This window comes from Spermophilus citellus, assembly GCF_964194105.1.
Source record: "Spermophilus citellus genome assembly, chromosome: 11".
NCBI lineage: Eukaryota > Metazoa > Chordata > Mammalia > Rodentia > Sciuridae > Spermophilus > Spermophilus citellus.
In genome coordinates this window covers 117,990,315-118,010,780 of record NC_138192.1, presented here as the reverse complement: position 1 = coordinate 118,010,780, position 20,466 = coordinate 117,990,315, and the positions used below count along the sequence as shown (strand labels likewise).

Sequence of the window (20,466 nt, the reverse complement as noted above, 5' to 3'; positions counted from 1 at the left end):
CGCACGCCTATAATACTAGTGGCTAACAGTTTAAAACAGGAGGATTTTGAGTTCAAAGCCAGTCTCAGTAGCAAGGCGCTGAGCAACTCAGTGAGACCCTGTCTCTAAATAAAATACAAAATAAGGCTGGGGGGCTGGGATTGTGGCTCAGCGGTAGAGCGCTCACCTAGCACATGTGAGGCCCTAGGTTCGATCCTCAGCACCACATAAAAGTAAATAAACTAAATAAAAGGAATTGTGTCCAAGTACAACTAAAAAATATTAAAAAAATAAAATAAAATAAAAAAGGAGGAGGGCTGGGGATGTAGCTCAGAGAGTGAATGCCTCTGAGTTCAATCCCTAGTACCACTCCCCAAAAAAGCTGCTCCTCCTTCAATAGTTCCTTTAGCAGCACCACCCACATGGTCCCTAAAGTCAGAAACTTAGAGCAGGGATTCCACCTCTTGGGTCCCCTTCTTCCTCCGGGAGAAGTCTTTTCTGCTGTCCTTTAATAAACTTCTAATTTCTACTCTGAAAAAAAAAAAAAAAAGAAACTTAGAGCATTCCATGCCACTCCTTGTCCCACTCTCCTTGCATGTATTCTTACCAGGTTTGTCAATTCTAACAGATTTAACCTCTCTCTTAAACCTCTCCATTCCCACTATAGCAACATTCATTTTCTCCAGCCTCAATCACTATAATAATTTTCTCATTGGCTCCATTCTAAAATCCTTCCTAGTCAACATACACACTAGCTCTACAGAACCTCAGGCACAAATCTGTTGTTATTTCCCTGCTATTATCTTTTCATGTTTTTCCTGGAACAGTCTTCAAATGATTTTACTCACATATCCCCAAAATAATTTGTTAAACCATGTATTCTTCAAGTTGACAACTAAATAAAGAAAAGCTGCACGTAGTGGAGCTCACCTGTACTCCCAGTGGCTCTGGAGACTGAGACAGGTACAAGTTCAAAATCAGCCTCAGAAATTTAGTGAGGTCCTAAGAAAATTACTGACACCCTGTCTCAAATTAAAAAACAAAAGGACTGGGTATGTGGCTCAGTAGTTAAGCGCCCCTGGGTTCAATCCCGCATACCAAAAAAATTTAAAAAGAAAGAAAAAAAATTTTTTTTTGGTGCCAAGCATCAGACCCAGAGCCTGTGCATGCTACCACTGAGCTACATCCCCAGCACTAAGATCTTAAAATTTTTCATCACAAATTTTTTTTTATTGGTTGTTCAAAACATTACAAAGCTCTTTCATCACAAATTTAAAATTTACTTTTTTGTTAGGAGGAGATAGCAAACATTAAACATTTCATAAAAATAAATGTTTGGGACTGTGGTTGTAGCTCAGTGGTGGAGTACTTGCCTGGCATGTGTGAGAAACTGAGTTTGATCCTCAGCATCACATAAATGAATAAATGGCATAAAGTTTTCTGTCCATCTACAACCAAAAAAACTTTAAAAAAAAGTTAAGAATTGTGATTATTTTTTCAGTGTTGGGGATCAAGCCCAGTGCCTCATGCACGCTAGGCAAGTGCTCTACAACTAAGCAGCATCCCCAGTTCAAGAACTGTAATCAGAATATATTTCATTGTTGCGCTCCATTTGTATATGATGAATTTAAATGCATTCTGCTGTCATGCACAACTAAATAAAAGTAATAATAAAAGAATAGAGATTTCATCACTTGATTTGATAAAATTGGTTTTTACTATCTTGCTGAATAGCACACTAAGAGAAATCTAAAATTATCCAATATAGCTTTAAAAACCCATGATCCCATAACACAGTCCAGCTGTTTACTGTTGTACTCTTTTGAATGTAGAACATGCCAAAAAGCAACAAATTTCATTTGAAAAGCAATGTGTACTAGACAGGCAAAGGCAAGAAGCCATCTGCATTTGGAAGGCAACTTAATCACTAAAGAAGGCTTTCCTGAAATCAGCATTTCCAAAGTATTCCTACTTGGCTTCTGAGAGGATAAAATACTGGAAGTGTGAAGTACAAGCCCCCTTGTCCTTCTTTAAGTGCAGTTTAAGAAAAGACTTCATTTGAAAGCTGCAAGTCTGGGAATTTATTCATCTAAAGCTATACATGCAGGAATATCCCTGGGAAGTCTGGGTCCCTGATTACCCAACTTGAAAACCACCGCTCTGGAGGATATAGTTCTAATCCAGCAAAATATCCAAGGCCTTTTATGGTTTAACTCCAGTTAAGTTTCCTTTTCCTATCTGTCACAGGGTGTCTGTCAAACTAATTCAAGTTTGTGCGTTTTCAAGCCTTGCTGAATCTTTCTAAGCCAATTTATTATCTGAAATGTCTTCCCATCCTTTTATTCCCAGAAAACACTTGATAACTTTTCAAGGATAGGTTTTGTCCAATCTGTAAGAGCTGGTAACTTTCTGGGCACAATTGGGGTGGTTTTTATGAAAACAGGGTCTCGGTATTGATTGCAAGAAGTGAAAGGATGGGATGGATCATTCTCCCAAAGGCTCCACCAGATGCCTGATGATTGGCTAAATCAACAGGTGCTTAAATTAAGAAGACATGATTTGCAGTAACTAAAATGACCCCCATAAAGGACAGATTAAGCATTTCCTAGATCCAGAATGGGAATAGGAAGACCAGGGGGAACAGGGATAATGTACCTTCCCAAGCAAGTCTAGTTTGAATGCTTCTCTTCTGTTCTACCACAACACACATCACAGTATGGAAAATGCTTGTTTACATGATTAAAAATCTCCCCTCCACTAATAAGTTCCATAGAAACATGCTGTCTTATACGCCTCTATATTCTCCCAGTTCCTTCCACAGTAGCCTGGCTCACTAAACATTTGTCGATGTTTTAAAAGTTGGTTATCAATGACTAAAAGAAGAACTAGATGGAAAAATGAAAAGTTCCACAAGCTCTCAGATCCCGTAGAGTTTAAAAGTAAGTACCCACGTTAAATTCGGCCCTAAAGCCTAGGAAGCGCTTGGGCTCCCACCTAGACAAGGGGAATTTAAACCGCAGCGCGGCGGGAAAAAGGCGGCACGGAGGCCAGGACCCGGGGGGTGCTGTGGGGTTCGGCTACCCACAGCCGAAGCCATACAAGTTCACCGGGGTGGCCGCGCGGAGAAAGGCTCCAACGAGGCCGAGGAGGAGGCCGCGGCCCCCTCGCCCAGGAAAGGATGGAAAGGTGGTGAGCCGGAAGCGGGACCGGGCGGGAGCAGCCGGAGGGCTAGGGAACCACGTTGGAGGACCCGGGAAGAGGGAGGGGCGGAAGCTTCGGGCCGGCGGAGGGTCTGGGGTCGGTCCCCGGTTCCGCAGCCACACTCACCCTGAGAACCCCTGCCTGGCTTCGCGTCGTCTCCGCGCTGCTTCCTTCCCTCCGCCTGCTGGGCGAGCAGACGACCTCAGGCGCCCCTAGCAACCACGCACCGCCACGCGACCCGCGCGCTCAGCAGCCGATGCCGCCGTCGCCTGCCACACACTGAGCGCGCCCCCAGCGGACAGATCGAGGGCCTGGAAGGGGCGGGCGGGGTCGGACGAGGAGCCGGCGCGCGGAATCTCGGGCCTTACGAGGTCTGTGGGGAAGGGCTGGCACCGGCCTTGCGCACGCGCAGTCCCTTCCGGCGAGCGGAATTCTGGGAGAGGTAGTCCAGAAGCTGAAGGCTCCGTTGTGGGAATCCAGGACTTTCCCTTTCTACTCTGATTCCACTTAAACCATGTAGACTCTTTGGCCGTGCCTCATTTTGCTCTTCTGAAATCAAAGGGCCCAAACCCTGTCAAAGAATTTCCACTAAAAGCCTTTCAATTTGAGCTCCGTAAAGAGCTCACTCTGCTGCCCTCCAATTCACTTTCCCCTAAACCCAACCTACACAACAGACAAAACTGTAACCACCTGTTAGATGAGCTTCAAGTGTGAACTTTAGGAATATTGACTCCCTTCATTATCTCATTGTCTCCCCAAGAAAGACAGATCATGCCTCCTGTCTCTGATGTCCAGGATCTGATGAATTTGAAGGGATACAGAGATCTGGAGGGTAAAAGAATTCCTCCAGGATCCTTGGCCCCCCACCTCTGTGCTAGGGATTGAACTCAGGGCCTTACACATGCTGTGCAAGCACTCTATCAGTGAAAGGATCTTTTCTAAACAATCAGCTATAAAAACAAAGAGGACAATCAATGATGAAATTACCCTGAGGAAAATAATCTGGACCAGGACAAGGATGCTCAATAAATAATTAATTTAGGAAATAGTCATGGGTGGCTACTAAACTACTAGATGACTGGTGGAGGAATTTTATACCGGAAGGATGTCTGCCATCATCTGTATATACTAATCATTCTTAGATCATGAAACAGAAACATTGTGTCACCTAATATGTTGCAATTAGATTTGCACAGCAGGATATGTACATATTGAACCCAGCGGTGCTTAGCCACTGAGCCACATCCCCAGTCCTTTTTATTTTATATTTTGTGAGAGCCTTGCTTAACTGCTGAGGCTGACTTCAAACTTGAGATTCTCTGGCCTCAGCCTTCTGAGCTCCTGGGATTACAGGCATGCACCACCATGCCCAGGATATTTATGAAGCACAGTGTATATTTTGGAGTAAAAAAGCCAAAACTTAATCTAATCAAGCTTTGGCTCTAGCTTCCAGTTTTCAAGAAACAGAGACAGTTGACTAACACTACAAGAAAGTGATCAGACAAATACACAGAATTTGGGCCAATGTATAGGATGAACAACTTCTTTCTTCAAAAAAGAGGAGAGAGATGGATCCAGTTCAGTTGAACATCCTGAAATTCCAGCTACTTGAAAGACTGAGGCAGGAGGATCTCAAGTTTGAAAAGAGCCTGGCAATATAGCTAGACCCTGTCTCAAAATAAAATAAACTCTGAGCTGGGGCTGAAGCTCAGTGGCAGAGCACTTGCCTAGCATGTGTTGAGGCACTGGGTTCGATCCTCAGCACCACACAAAAATAAACAAAGAAAATAAAGGCATTCTGTCCACCTACAACTATAAAAAGAAACTTTTTAAAATGGAGGCTGAGACAGGAGGATCTTGAGTCCGAAGCCAGCCTCAGCAATGGCAAGGCACTAAACAATTCAGTGAGACCCTGTCTCTAAATAAAATACAAAATAGGCTGGAGATGTGTCTCAGTGGTTGAGTGCCCCTGAGTTCAATCCCTGGTACCAAAAAATAAAAAAAGGCTGAGGATGTGGCTCCATGGTTAAGGACCCCTGGCTTCAATCCCAGGTACCCAAAAATATACAAATAAAAAATTTTAAAAGGGTACTGGTGGTGGTGGGGATTAAGAGATACAACCAAACTGAATGTGATGGCACACACCTGTAATCCAAGAGACTCTGAGTCAGGTGGATTGCAAGTAAGAGGCCAGCCTGGGCAATTTAGGGGGACCTTGTCTCCTTAAAAAATGGGAGGATGGCTTAGTAGTAAAGGCCCCTGAATTAGCTCTCTAGTACCAAAAAAAAAAAAAAAGAGAGAGGTAATCAAATACAATGCATATACAATGCATGCACATTGTTCGTATCCTGATTCAAACTAAAAAACGATTTTTGAGACAATAGGGAAATCTGAATTTGGTCTGGGAACATTAAGAACATAATTGATGTTAAGAAACTACTATTTTGGGCTGGGGATGAGGCTCAAGCAGTAGCACGCTCGCCTGGCATGTGTGCAGCCTGGGTTCGATCCTCAGCACCACATACAAAGATGTTGTTTCCGCTGAAAACCAAAAAATAAATCTTAAAAAAATTCTATCTCTCTCTCTTAAAAAAAAACTACTATTTGTATAAATGAGATAATGGGAGGGAAATTGGGGCTTGATATAGTGCAATATAGAGAAATAAGTAGTATATCCAAGTGATAGATTGAACCCAAATTCTATCCTGTTCTAAATATTAATATTTTTATGGGGGTACTGGGATTAAACCCAGGGCCTTGTGCATGCAAGGCAAGCACTCTACCAACTGAGCTATACTCCCAGCCCATTAATAATGGTATTTTTAAGAAAGAAATACAGCTACTCAGAAGGCTGAAGCAGGAGGATCTGTTCAGCCCAGAAATTGGGCCAGGGTGGGCAATGTAGCTAGTCCCCATTCTCAAAAAATAAAAATTACCACTTTTAATTTTGTTATTGTAATGAGCTGAATGGCAGCCTCCAAAATACATACATGTCCTCTAAGGAGCATCTGCCATAGTCATGCTGAGATTCACTAAGTTGCTGGCCATAAGGAACAGTAGCCATTGAACTGTTTAGTCATGTCTGCTTGCAAAATTGATAAAGAGCTGTATGGGGCACTAGCCATAGACATGCTTAGCAATGACTATTTACAATTGATAGGGAGCCCAGCTCCATGGACATGCACAAATAACATACCCAGTTGCAATTATATCACCTCATTGGACATAACCAATGGACATTGACTTTCACTTGGTGTAACCAATCACCAACTTGGAACTGTATTTAAATTGCTGGTCCTGACACATTGAAAAGTTTTGCTCCAAGGACATCGGTGAGACTGGCCGCCAGCCTAGCTGTCCGTTCTCGGACTGACTCCAGCCATCAGCTAGAGAAAACCACCAGACAAGGACAATGTCTTCTCTTTGGCTAAGAGAAGTTGTGTGGCATCGTAGGTATTTTGGGGCTCGTGGTTGCCCTAGGATTGTGTGATTTGCTTAGAGTGTTTAATTAGTGTGCATTCAATGGTAGTTGGGAAGCTCCTGCACACCCAACACTTTTGCATTAATTGTTTATATTTGATGATTGATGTGACCAAATATACACTTGCATTTAAAGACAGTCTGCCTCCGAGTGATTATTACTAGCACCCCTTGCAACATGTCCTAATTCCAGAAAACTGTACCTGTTACTTTATATGGCAAAACAGTGACTATTACCTCATATGGCAGAAGATGAGATTAAGGATTTTGAGAGGAAGAGGTTATCCTGGATTATCTGGGTGGACCCCAAATCCAATAATGACAAGTATCCTTATAAGAGGCAGGGGCTATGGTTGTGGCTCAGTGGTAGAGCACTTGCATAGCATGTGTGAGGCACTGGGTTCAATCCTCAGCACCACATATAAATAAATGAATAAAATAAAGTCCATCAACTCCTAAAGAGTGAGGCAGGCCAGGTGTCATAATGCACATCTGTGATCCCAGGGGCTCAGGAGACTGAAGCAGAAAGATTACAAGTTTGAGTTCACCCTCAGCAATTTAGCAAGGCCCTAAGCAATTTAAACTCTGTCTCATAAATATAAATCAGTTTATATAATGTGGCTCAGTGGTAAAATACCCCTGGGTTCAATCCCCATACAAAAAGAAAAAGTGAGGCAGGAGATTTGACAGAAGACACAGAAGAGAGGAGGCAATGTGATTCCTGAAGGCAGATTATAGTGAAGTGGACACAAGCCAAGGAATCTCAAGCACCAGATGCTGGAAAAGGCAAGGTATAGATTTTCCTTTAGAGTCGCCTGAGGGAATTGAGTACTGATCATTGTCTAATTTCAGACTTCTAGTCTTCAGGACCCTGAGGGAATACATATTGGTTGGCTGGTTTGGTTTGGGTACTGGGGATTGAACCCAGAGGCACTTACCACTGAGCTGCATCCCTTTTTGTTTTGAAAAAGGGTCTTGCTAAATTGCTGAGACTGGCTTCCTTCGATCCTCCTGCCTCAGTCCTTTGAGTTACTGGGTTTACAGGTGTGTGCCACCGCACCTAGCTACATTGCTATAATTCAGTTGGGTTTTTTAATTTGTTCTTAATTAGTTATACATGACAGTAGAATGCTGTGTCTGCTATGATACATCATACATAAATGAAGTATAATTTCTCATTTTTCTCGTTGTATATGTAGAATCCCACTGGTCATATAGTCATATATGTACATACGGTAATAATATCTGGTTTATTCTACCATCCTTCCTACTCCCACAGCCCCTCCCCTCCCTTCATTCCCCTCCAGCTAATCTAAAGAAACTCTATTCTTCTCTGCACCTTTGCCCCCTTATTGTAAGCAGTCGCATGTCAGACAAAACATTCCGTCTCTGTCATCCAGTTTATGGTAATTTCTTATAGCAGCCACAGAATACTAAAATAAGCATTCTGGCAGTTTGTTTCTGTAGAAAATATCCTTATAGAGATTCATATAAGTTTTAAGGGTTAAGTGGCATAATGCCAGGGTTTGTTTTTGCTTTAAAATACTACAGCAGACCCCTTAGCAGCAAGGAGCACATTTCTCCAAAAAAAGAACCAAGGCTCCTTGGAGAAAAGGCTGGGGCAGGAAAAATACAAGATGAGCCTGGCACATCTTGTCATATCAGAAAGGAAGTGTTGGCGGGTCACAGCAGCGCGGCCAGGCAGCTTAGCTTGGGAAGGCTCCAGCGCTCTGGCAGCACCCGCACGCGCCCCGCCGCCACGTGCCCCAGAGGAAGGTCAGGGTGGCTGGCGCCTTGGCGAAGGAGGAGCCCAGAAGGTGTTAGGCCAGGTCCTGGAAGGCGGCAAGGATAAATCTGCCGACAAAAAAGTTTCAATAGATGAATGGATAAAAAAAATGTGGCATCTATACACAATGGAGTACTATGCAGCAATAAAAAATGACAAAATCATAGAATTTGCAGGGAAATGGAGGGCACTAGAGCAGATTATGCTTAGTGAAGCTAGCCAATCCCTAAAAAACAAATACCAAATGTCTTCTTTGATATAATGAGAGCAACTATGAACAGAGCAGGGAGGAAGAGTAGGAAGAAAAGAGTAACATTAAACAGAGACATGAGATGGGAGGGAAAGGGAGAGAAAAGGGAAATTGCATGGAAATGAAGGGAGACCCTCATTGCTATACAAAATTACATATAAGAGGTTGTGAGGGGAATGGGAAAATAAACAAGGAGAGAAATGAATTACAGTAGATGGGGTAGAGAGAGAAGATGGGAGGGGAGAGGAGGGGGGATAGTAGGGGATAGGAAAGGTAGCAGAATACAACAATTACTAATAGGGCATTATGTAAAATTGTGGATGTGTAACCGACGTGATTCTGCAATCTGCATTTGGGGTAAAATTGGGGGTTCATAACCCACTTCAATCTAATGTATGAAATATGATATGTCAAGAGCTTTGTAATGTTGTGAACAACCAATAAAAAAAAAAAAGTTCACACACAAGGGAAAGGGGGAGCAAAGGGAAAACAGGCTGAAGTGGCTAACCAAGAAACTAGAGAACATGGGCAGAGTCCAGCCTCTGATGAAGCAGAAGAGAAAGAAGCTAAGTCTGATTAATCATTCACCTTGTCTTATCAGTGGTCCCATCTCCCTTCTGGTACAATCCAGAGGAATATTTTTTATTTTGCTTTATTTTGGTCCCGGGGATTGAACCCAGGGGTGCTTAACCAGTCCTTTTTTGTATTTTATTTAGAGATAGGGTCTCACTGAGTTGCTTAGTGCCTCGCTAAATTGCTGAGGCTGGATTTGAACTCCCCATCCTCCTGCCTCAGCTTCCCCAGCTGCTGGGACTCCAGGTGTGCACCATTGCACCGGGCTCAACTATTTTGTAAATTCAAAATTTTAGTAGCCCTAGAAAAAATTTTTAAAAGGAGTGAATCCTGGTCTGGAATCCCAGCGGCTCCGGAGTTCAAAGACAGCCTCAGCAACTGCAAGGCCCTAAGCAACTCAGTGAGAGCATGTCTCAAAATAAAGAGGGCTGGGGATGCGGCTCAGTGGTTAAGCCCCTCTGGTAACAACAACAAAAAGAGGAGGGAATCCCACCACATTCCATTTTTTAAGGGTAAATGATTTTTTAAGAAGTGAAATCAGCTTAATAAGCTGACAACCAAGGCAGTCCAAGCCTCCCATAATTCAATATCTCACTATTTTCTGGTTGTACCCGAAAATAAACAACCAGCCATTGACTTTCAGCTGATCTGGATCAACATAAAGTTATGAATCATGCTGACAGTATGCACCCTGGATATGATAAAAGTGACACTTTAAAATGGGCATAGTCGGGCTGGGGATGTGGCTCAAGCGGTAGCGCGCTCGCCTGGCATGCGTGCGGCCCAGGTTCGATCCTCAGCACCACATACAAACAAAGATGTTGTGTCCGCCGAGAACTAAAAAATAAATATTAAAAAATTCTCTCTCTCTCTCCTCTCTCTCTCTCCTCTCTCTTAAAAAAAAAAAAAAAATGGGCATAGTGGTACACACATCTGTAGTCCAGCTATTCAGGAGGCTGAAGCAAGAGGACTGCTTGAATCCACAAGTTTGAGACCACCTGGGAACCTGGGAAACATAGCAAGACTCTGTCTAAAAAAAAAGAAAAAGACAATGCTTGTTGATCTTCCTTTTAACACCCATAACACAGTCTAATCATGAGAAAAATATCAGACAAATTAGAACTCAGTGGTATCTTACCATATACCTGACCAGTACTCCTCAAAACTGTTAAGGTCATCAAAAACAAGGAAAATCTGAGAATCTGTTTCAGATTAAGTAGGCAAGTAAATATAATGTGTAAGTGCTGGGGGTGTAGCTTGGTGGTAGAGCACTTGTCTAGCATGTGACAGGAGGCCCTGGGTTCAATCCCCAGCACCACAAAAAAGACATTATTGTTTCAAACAATTGGCAATATTTGAATGTGGGCTGTACATTAGTTAATAATGGTAAATTAGTTAACAATGCTAATAATCACTGAATTCGGGCAAAGAGTACATGGGTATTCTTTGTACTATTTTAAAATTTTTAAAAATTCTTTCAAATAGAATTTTTAAAAATTTTCAGTGGTACAATAGATTGAACCCAGAGCCTTTCCTATGGTAGGCAACCACCTTACCACTGAACTACATCACCAACCCTCAAATAGAATTTTTTTAACTACACCAAAGACAAATTTTAAAAAGAAATGCATAGACAAGCCAATTTGGCAAATGCTGATGACAGCTGAATCTGTGGCATTAGGACCGAGGGGTTCATCATGCCATTCTGTTTTGTTGTATATTTGAGCATTTTGAGCCTCCTCCCTCCCCTAAAAAGCTAAAACACACACAAACTCATACACACAAACCAAACACAGGCACAAATCCTCAGCCTTCCAGACATTCTCTAAATTCCAGGTGCTACTCAGACTATTTACTCCAAACCCTCTTAGCACTTTGCAATAATTACTAGATGTAAAATTGTTGATATTTTTCTAATCCTCTATATGATGTGTTTGCTCCCAAAGATATTGAACATGTTTTCTTACAATGCTTATAAAAAATTATCAATTAATGCTTTATGCAATAGCCTAAAGAGTTTGGATATGAATTTAATTTTTTTACATCATTTTTTTTTATGTACCTGCCTGACACCTTGGTGTATGCCTTTAATCCCAGTGCCTCGAGGAGCTGAGGCAGTAAGATTGCAAGTTCAATACCAGCCTCAGCAATTTAGCAAAGCCCTTAGCAACCTGTCTCAAAATCAAAAAATAAAAAGGCCTGGGAATGGAACTCAGTAATAATGTGCCCCTGGGTTCAATCCCTAGTACCAAAAATAAAATAAAATAGATTATGTGCCAGAGAGCATTTTTCAAGCTAGTATTTAATGAATTGTTTTTTAAAAATAACTATTTCCCCTAACTTATCTTTTAGGAACAACATACAAGTGTTAAAATACTATATTTGCCCAAATCAGAGATGGTTTAATGGTTGCCTAGATCCTGATCAAGAAATAGACACTGCAGATCTGAGCAAGGGAATTTTCAAAAGGAAAAGTGCTTCTAATGTCATCATCTATCTAGATTCAATGGCCCATATTCAAGATTCAACAACCAATAGAATTCTTTTTTTCCCCTCTTTTACTGGGGATCCAGTCCTGGGCGGTGCTCCACCACTGAGCCGCACCTCCAGCCTGTTTTATTTTTTATTTTGAAACAAGGTCTCACAAATTGCTAATGCTGGCCTCAAACTTGTGATCATCCTGCCTCAGCCTCCAAAGTCTGGGATTACAAAAATGTGCCATTGCCCCAGGATATATTTACATATTTAAAGAAAGTGAAACTGTTACTTTGTAATGCCAATACAGTCTGAGGGGCTGGGGTGAAGTTAGGCTAAAAGCTCTTGCTGCTCCAGAAATATTCAGTCAGATTGGTAGGAAAAAAGCCAGCTTTGAAGGAATATAGAGGAAATTGTTTCAAAAGTTCCATCTTTGAAATCTCTGAAGGCGAGCAAAGCTTTTAAAGAGAAGAGGCAGGGAAGTGAGACCAAAGACAGGAAATGTACATATGCAAATTTTGTTAGCCTGCTGCTACACAGGCCTGAGGAGGGGGCAATCTCCACTTTTAGCTCCCTAGGAGCCTGTCAGGCCACTGGAGGCAGCCCCCTCAGTTTCTACTAGCTACATGAGGAAGTTTTTAATTTCAGAGAGGCCCCCCAGATTTAGTCTGTTTCAATACTGGAACAGAAAAAGTGACATCCCAATATATTATCAGCCAACTCTAATGTGGGAAATTCTGGTGGTCAAATGATCTGGTTTCTTCAATAAAATATATTAAGTCTTGCAAGCAAGTCAACCAAACACAATGAGTGGACCTTGTTTAGATCTGGCATTTGAACAAACTAACTTTAAGTCAAGGAATACTAAAGTCAGATATTTAATATTAATCAAGTTAGTTTCTGTCAAGTACGGTTTAATACTGTAGTTTTGTTAAAAACAAAAGTCCTGATCTGTTAGATATGTAAATATATATTTATGGGTAACATTAGGTTGCCCAGGATTTGTTTTAAAATACCTGAGTAATGAAAGAATAAATGGGTATCTTTTCAAGTGGTGATTAGGTTCATTGATCTAATCTCTCTACTTTCCTGTGCGTTTGAAAATTTCTTACTAAAAGAACATAGTAAGTTCATAACTTAAATTGAATCTTCCTACTCATTACTGGTGGTCTTCCCCATTTCAATCCATGGCAATTTCATCCTTCCAATTTCTCAGGCCAAAAAACTTGGAAGGCTATGGCTATGGCTCAGCGATAGCACACTTGCCTGGCATGTGTGAGGCACTGGGTTCAATTCTCAGCACCACATATAAATAAATAAAATAAAGGTCTATCAACATCTAAAAATATATTTAAAAAAATAAAAACTTCGAATCATCCATGTCTGCTTTCCTTTGGTCACACGCCCAACATCCAATCAACTACTAAGAAATCCAATTTGCTCCGTGTTCAAAATATATTCAAAATTTGGGTAACTTTTACCATCCACCCCAGTCTAAGAAAGCATCACTCCTCTGGAGAAGAAACTCATTAGATCCTTAGTGCAGAGTAAAACCCCAACTCTTCACCAAGTTCAGTTAAACCTATGACATCTGGCTCCATTATCATCTTCCTTTCTTCCGTTTCTTCTCCTCTCCATCCTTCTCTCTATCCAAACTGGCTCCCTCATAGCTCTTTTTGAGAGAGAGAGAGAGAGAGAAAGAGAGAGAGAGAGAGAGAGAGAGAGAGAGAATTTTTTAATATTTATTTTTTAGTTTTTGGCGGACACAACATCTTTGTTTGTATGTGGTGCTGAGGATTGAGCCCGGGCCACACGCATGCCAGATGAGCGCGCTACCGCTTGAGCCATATCCCCAGCCCCCTCATAGCTCTTTAAGCGTGACAAGCATACTTCCATCTTTGGGCCTTTGAAGTGATCATTCTCTCTACCAAGGTGTTTCCCTCAGATAGCTAGCTCCATTGCTCACTTTACTTCATTGAGTGTCTGTTCAAATTCACCATCTAATGTTCAGTTGGGTGATGCATGCCTGCAGTCTCAGTTTCTTAAGAAGTGAGGCCCTTGAGCCCATGAGTTTGAGACCAGTCTGGGGGCAACCTAATGAGAATCATCTCAAACAACAACAATAAACAAAAACAAAGCTAGGACTGGGAATGTAGATTAGCAGTAGAGTGCTTGCCTAGTATGTGCAGGGCCCTAGGTTTGATCATTGGCACTGACAAAAACAATTTACCTTCCAATGAGATCTACCCTGACCACCCAACTTGGCACTCCTCAAACCCCTTTCTTTCCCTGCTTTCTCTCTAGAGCTTTTATCAATTTTTTATTTGTATATCTAATTCATACATATACATTTTTAATATTTATTTTTTAGTTATAGTTGGACACAATATCTTTATTTTTTATTTATGTGGTGCTGAGGATTGAACCCAGTGCTCCACTCATGCTAGGCAAGCGCTCTACCTCTGAGCCATAACCCCAGCCCTCAAACACACACACACACACACACACACACACACACACACACACACACACACATTTTTCTCCTGTTTGGAGATGAGGTCTTGCTGTGTTGCCCAGGTTGGTCTCAACTCCTGGGTCCAATTAATCCTCCTGCCTTAGCCTCTGATTAGGGGAACTATAGGCATGTGCTACCAAGTCTGGCTTTAATTCACTTACTTTAATAAATTCCCTATGTCCCCCACCAGAATGGAAACTCTATCTCCACTGTTTTGAGCAGGATCTAACATAAAAAAGGAATCAATAAATATAGATTGAATTTAAATGATCTGGATAGCACATAATTGAGGTCATCTCAATTTTTACCATCCACCCCAGTCTAAGAAAGCATCACTCCTCTGTTATTTTTGTTAAAGTGTAAACACAGTAGGCAGTGAAGATGAGGACACCATAAAATTCCTTATAAATGAGCACATCTTACTCATCCTTCATTTCTAAAAAAATAAAATAAAATGAAACAAAACTTAAAAAACCCTGTAATTTAAGGAAGGGCAGAAAGGAGTCTCCCTATTTGGGGGATGGAGAAATCAGGGCCCTGAAAGCTTGTCCTAAGTCATTCAATAAGTCAGGTTTAAACTTCCCAATATATGTTCAGTTAAATTATAATTCTAACGGGTCTGCCAAACACCCCTTTTTAAATAGCTACACTCCTAAAGCTACCAGGCTTCCCTAGACACTGAAACTGTGCTAAATATCCAAACTAACATCTGAGATCTCAAAGCAATCCAATTTACTTGTTAAATCTTATTCTTTCCTATTTTAGCTCCACTGGCCTTAGTTTTAAAGTAGGCAACCACATTTGTCTCATCTAGAATGGAGAAAGCCGGAAAGCTAGAGAAGATTCAAACCCCCAAATCAGGATCCTGTGAGTACAGGACCCCAGGGCTTCTGCACCCTGTAGAAGCCAAAGGGTGGGCTGAGCCTCCCAACCCCTTACCCTGGGAGCTCCAAGTAGGGTGAGGTACATTTTTTATTAAAAGAGTTTACAAACAGAATTACAATTAAAAAAAGATATACTGCCCAACCCCCACCCATGGAAGGAATGTGGCCTAAGGGCTAGGAACCCCTCAACAACAGGGGCTGATGGCATTTATCCCCTATAGCCTAGAGCTGAGACAGCAGCCAGTACACCTAAAGCACAATCATGGGAGGATTACAGTAGCTCCAGAAAGGGGAAGATGGGACAGGTGAGGTATATTTCCCTAAAGTCTGGGAGGCACATTCCTGAAGTTCAAGGCACATTATTGGAAAAAGACTCTGGACACAGAAAAGAAAGGAATCTTCTCTGGCACCAGCAGTAACAAAGTTTACTGGCTGAAATCATTCTGAATCTGGGGGAAGGAAAGAGCTTTATACATAAATCTCCTCTCATTTCTCACTCTCAAGTGAATTGGCAGCTTATCGCTCTTCTTCAGTCTCTTCAGCTCTCAGTTGAATTGACGGCTTATGTAGGAGAATAAGGAAGACTTGGCAATAGCAGGGCAACAAAGGCTGGAGGCTGGATCCCACGAATCTGAGATCATGTGTTGTGGGTTGGCCTCAGGAGATGGATGAGTTTCCTGCAGTGCCTGGCAGAGGCAGGTCTGGGACTGCTATGTGGCAGTAACTGATTCCCCAGAGAGAGCAAGGCTAATTTCTCACTGGCACCCAGGGACACCAGCACCTGTAGGACAGAGAGTAGATGATAGAATAGGATGGGAGGCTTAGAACCAGTTGTGTTTGGGGCACAGGCAGAGGACTCTCATTTAGTCCTACAATGCCCATCCCAAAGGAAGAAAAAGGAGATGGGCTTTTGGGGACTTGGATAGACTGAATGGGGGAAGAGAAACCTTGGAGACAGGAATCATCAGGACTAGGGATTTACTTCCATTCTCTTTGGTTGCAGACCATAAAGCCAAGGAACCAAGGGACCCATCCACTTGTCCCACAGAAGAGATAATGAATGTAGCACTGATTGACAGTGAGCAGCAAAGTCTGATTCCCAGCTTTGGATCCAGATCAGTTAGTCCCAAGCTAATCCCTCATTCCCAGCCAAGAAACCTTTTTATTATTTCCTCACATGGATTGCCAGAAACTCCTATAATATCATCACCACCCTGTCAAATTTCTGTTCTGCATGAACTACCCAATGCTATCACACTGAGCTACTATAATTTATGTTATCGTAGGCAGTTGTGAAATTTCCACTGGGTTCCTTATATACTGAAAATTGAGCAGACACAGCAGAATAAAACAGTGGTTAAGAGTATGGGCTCTAGGGGCTGGGGTGGTAGCTCAGCAATAGAGCGTTCGCCTAGCACATGCGAGGTCCTAGGTTAGTGCCTTAGTACTACATAAAAAATAAGTAAATAAAATAAAGGCACTGTGTCCAAAAAAATAAATATTAAAAAAAAAAGAGTATGGGCTCTGGTGACACATGCCTATAATCCCAGCGGCTCAGGAGGCTGAGGCAGGAGGATCGCAAGTTCAAAGCCAGCCTCAGTAACTTAGTGAGGCCCTAAGCAATTCAGAGAGACCCTGTCTCTAAATAAAATATATAAAAGGGCTGAGGATGGTAGCTCAGTTGCAGAGTGCCCCTGGGTTCAACCTGCAGAACCAAAAAAAAAAGTATGGGCTCTGGACCCAGACTTCTGAGATCACAAGCCCAACCCTACCTGCTGGCTCTGTAACTTGGAAAAATTACTAAATTATTTGTGCCTCAGTTTCCTCCCCTGAAAAATGAGGACAATAATAACTTAAACCAGTCAACAAGGAAAAATGCTTAGCATGCTTAGCATGCTACTAAAAAGATAGTTGGTATCTTCATGGCCTCAACATCTTCTTATCTTCTCCCTCCACCCAAGCCTCTGGAAGAGATAAGCTGTGGACCTTGAGATCTCAGGCATGTCCTAGCCCAGTGAAGCCCTCTTCTAGCTCCTTTCCCTTTCTCAAGACTGTGAGATGGTAAATGGAAAACTCATCTCCAAGGCTTTGTCCCTGAGTTTCCGGCATCCTTGGAGTAATAGCTTAGATTTCTAGATGCCCCAGTTCCTCACAGACTATCTCAGAGAACTGGTGTGAACTATAGAGGCCCTGATCATCATGGCTCAAAAGTCCCCTGGGATGTACCTGATGGATGCAGGGCTCCTGTCGGAGGCTCCGGAGGGCAACGAGGGCAGCCTCCTTCACATTCAGCTGAGGGTCTCCACATGCCATCTCCAGGAGCCGCTGGGGTACTTGGCACTGTAACAACTCCTCCCCCAACCCCTCAGGTCCCAAGTTGCCCAGAGCTGATACGGCATTGCGCCGGATCCCAGCCTGAGGATCTCCAAGCAACTGGGTCATACTGGGCACGGCAGCTGCCAGGGCAGGTCCGAGGGGACCAGCCTGATAGGCTGCATTGCCCACAGCAAAGCTGGCATTGCGCCGCACAGCAGGGTCTTCATCTCCAAGCCCCAGCAGCAGAAGATTAAGCAGTCCAGCCTGGCTCTGTAGTGCTCCACGCAGGGCCATGCTGTGTTGGAGCAAGTGTCCTAGGAGCCCATAAGTACGGGCCCGCACAGAGTTCTCTGGGTGGCCCAGGAGACTTCGCAGGGGCCTATAGGATTCATCAGAGCCAGCCAGGAGCTCTTGGATAAAGGACAAGTGGCTGGGAGACAGTACCCGGGCTGTGTGGGCCAGTAGGGAGAGAAGGTCAGAGGTCAGCAGTGGCAGGTCACTCAGGAGGACAACAGAGAGGAATGGAATGATAGCTCTAGGGGAGGCTGCCACTGTGTTCACAAACTGGTTGAGAGCAGTGGGATCCGTGAGGGCCAGGCGTGTAAGGAGGCTGATGGGCAGCTCGACTTGTGATAATGGAAGATAGTGGCAGCAGACCTGGGGGAGTGGGGAGAGTGGGAAAAAGGAGCTCACCGTGAGGGAGAAGTACACCACAGCTAGGAAGTAGGGACCCAAAAGCTGGGGGAGAGAAAAGCCAAGCTGAAGAGAGAATGAAGCTTAAGTCCTGACCCATGGCACACCACATGGAACTCAGGTGGAGCCCAAGGGGCAGGTTCTTTCCAAGAACACGCCCCTTGCTCTCTAAGGACTGGGTCTCTGCATCCAAAGACCTATGTGGGTAATGCCAAGAACTGCCAGGGAATGGGTTCCAGGTCAAGAAGCTGAGCCCCTAGAGTCTGGACTAGGATGATTGCCCCACTGAACCAGATGAGAGAATGTCAGAGAGAAGAAAACACTAGCCCAGCTCCAACCATATGCCTCTCTTCAGGCCTGAGTCTCTCCTCAGTTCCAACTCTTAGGTCAAGCCTGGAGAACCCTGGACCTATTGGGAAGTGAATTAGAGAACACAAGACTGGCCATATTCCTGCCCCATCTTCACACCTGGTAGCTTCCCAAATACCTGCAGCAGGTTGGCTGCAACTTCTGAGTCCCTTAGGTCAGCCAGGATACCTACGAGGAGGTCAGCATCCACATCCAGGGCAAAGGGAAAGCAGAGGAGCTGGCAGACAGAGACCGCCACAACAGGCAGAAACTCAGCCCCGTGAGGCCTAAGGAGAAGAGTGTACAATATACTTGGTCTTGCTCACCTATCCTTTATGATACTTCCACCCCACACCTCAAGTTTCCTTCCCCAGCACCCTGTCCCCAACCTCAGCAACTCCTTAAGTTTCCAGACTAATCCTTATCCCATTTCTGGTCTTGTAACTCAAGCTGTCAGCTCCCTCTCTCCTGCACTCCCAGCCACCACCTCCCTATTGCTAATTCTGGATCTTCTCTCCTCCTTCTTCTAGCTCAGACTCACGCCTGACTCAGGTGATGCAAGAAGCTGGGAGAAAGAAGGTGCTTCAGGGTGGACATAAGAAGACTTCCACGCTGGGACAGGTGGTTCAAGCATAACTGGGGCTCCTGAGTAAAGGTGGCCATGGCCAGGCTCAGCAGGGCTGCTATGCCTGAAAACATGGAGAAAGAAGACCTAGTGAAGCAAGCAAGAGACCTTGCTGCCCTTTTCCCCACGGCTCCCAGGACCATCACCTATTCAGTCCCTCTCCATCCTTGAACAGCTCTATTGAAGACTCTGCTGTCTCCCCCATAGCAACAGCAGCAGCAGCAGCAGTCTCTGTGGTTAACCCAGTTCCAGACTCAATCCACTTGAAAAGGGACCCATACACTGGCCTCACAGAGGAGGCTATGCTAACAGAAAGATACCTTGGGGTGAGATCAGCGTCCAGTCTGGCTCAGGGATGGATGGATTGGATAGTGACAGTTCCTCTTCCTGTGTTCCTACCTCCTCAGGTAGCCTCAGGGCCATGGAGAAGCGGTGCCACAAAATGGTCCACATTTCTGAGCTAGCCACATCCCTGATCAGGCTAGCCTTTCCTTGCTGGAGGTAAAAGTGAAAGAGTAACGGGGGAGGCAGAAGTTAGAAGTCCATTACCTTTTTTCATTCTTGACCCTGATCTAAAAGGAAAGGGAGTCTCAGTCAGGAGGCAGGAGGATCTCAATTCAAGGTCTGCTTCAGCAACTTAGCAAGACCCTGCCTCAAAAAATGAAAATAATAAAAAAGTCTGGGGATGTAGCCCAGCAGCAAAGTACCCCTGGGTTCAACTCCCAGTACAAAAAAGAAAAAAAAAAAAAAGAGGGAGAGAGAAATAATCCCTCATCTTCCTACTTAGCATTTATGTTGTCTTATTTTCCTTTCTTATCACACCTTAACCTCCTGACCTATCAACCCATGTGTGTGTCAGCTAAAAACCAGAGCATTGCCCTATTGGGGCTGGCTTGCACCAAGGCCAAGTGATGCACAGGTCTATAAAATAAAAAGTTTTAAATATCAATAAAACAACAGCCAGATGTAGTGGTGCACACTTGTAATCCCAGCAATGTGGGAAGTTGAAGCAGAAGGATTACAAGTTCGAGGCCAGCCTCAGCAACTGTGCCAAGACCCTGTCTCAAGATAAAAAAATAAAAAGTATTAGGGATGTAGTTTAGTGGTAAAATGCCCCTGGGTTCAATTCCCAGAACCCAATACAAAACAAGAAAATTTGTTATTTTCCCATTGGATCCCAGAGATACAGTTGAATGGTTTCCTTTAAAGGGCCCTACTGATAGCAAGTGGGGCAATTCTCAGGCTATGGTAGGTATGGTAGTTTGAGAGGAAAGGCAAGTATGTTTGCTTCTTTCTATCCAATGGCTCCCAGAATGCCCAATTTCTCTCTCTTCTTTTCAT

General features: G+C 43.5%; 2 protein-coding genes across 10 annotated transcripts in view; both read right to left on the bottom strand.

The window, feature by feature from the left end:
- TTLL4 (tubulin tyrosine ligase like 4) overlaps positions 1-3,319 on the bottom strand; it is a 47,993-nt gene extending 44,674 nt beyond the window's left edge. For all 7 annotated transcript variants that reach the window (XR_014017953.1, XR_014017954.1, XM_081260695.1 and 4 more), the window contains exon 1: positions 3,307-3,319. The gene's annotated coding sequence lies outside the window, so the exon portion shown is untranslated. The remainder of the gene's footprint in view (positions 1-3,306) is intronic.
- Positions 3,320-10,183: 6,864 nt separating this feature from the next.
- STK36 (serine/threonine kinase 36) overlaps positions 10,184-20,466 on the bottom strand; it is a 32,646-nt gene continuing 22,363 nt past the window's right edge. For 2 of the 3 annotated variants that reach the window (XM_081260689.1, XM_081260690.1), the window contains exons 23-27: positions 19,446-19,620; positions 19,042-19,189; positions 18,640-18,787; positions 17,370-18,116; positions 13,441-15,924 (exon numbers count right to left, since the gene is read on the bottom strand). In XM_081260689.1, the coding sequence (XP_081116815.1) occupies positions 15,781-15,924; positions 17,370-18,116; positions 18,640-18,787; positions 19,042-19,189; positions 19,446-19,620 (1,362 nt within the window). In that variant the 3' untranslated portion in view covers positions 13,441-15,780. Of the gene's footprint in view, positions 13,417-13,440; positions 15,925-17,369; positions 18,117-18,639; positions 18,788-19,041; positions 19,190-19,445; positions 19,621-20,466 lie in introns of those variants that run through there. The other variant, XR_014017952.1, reaches the window with a different exon arrangement.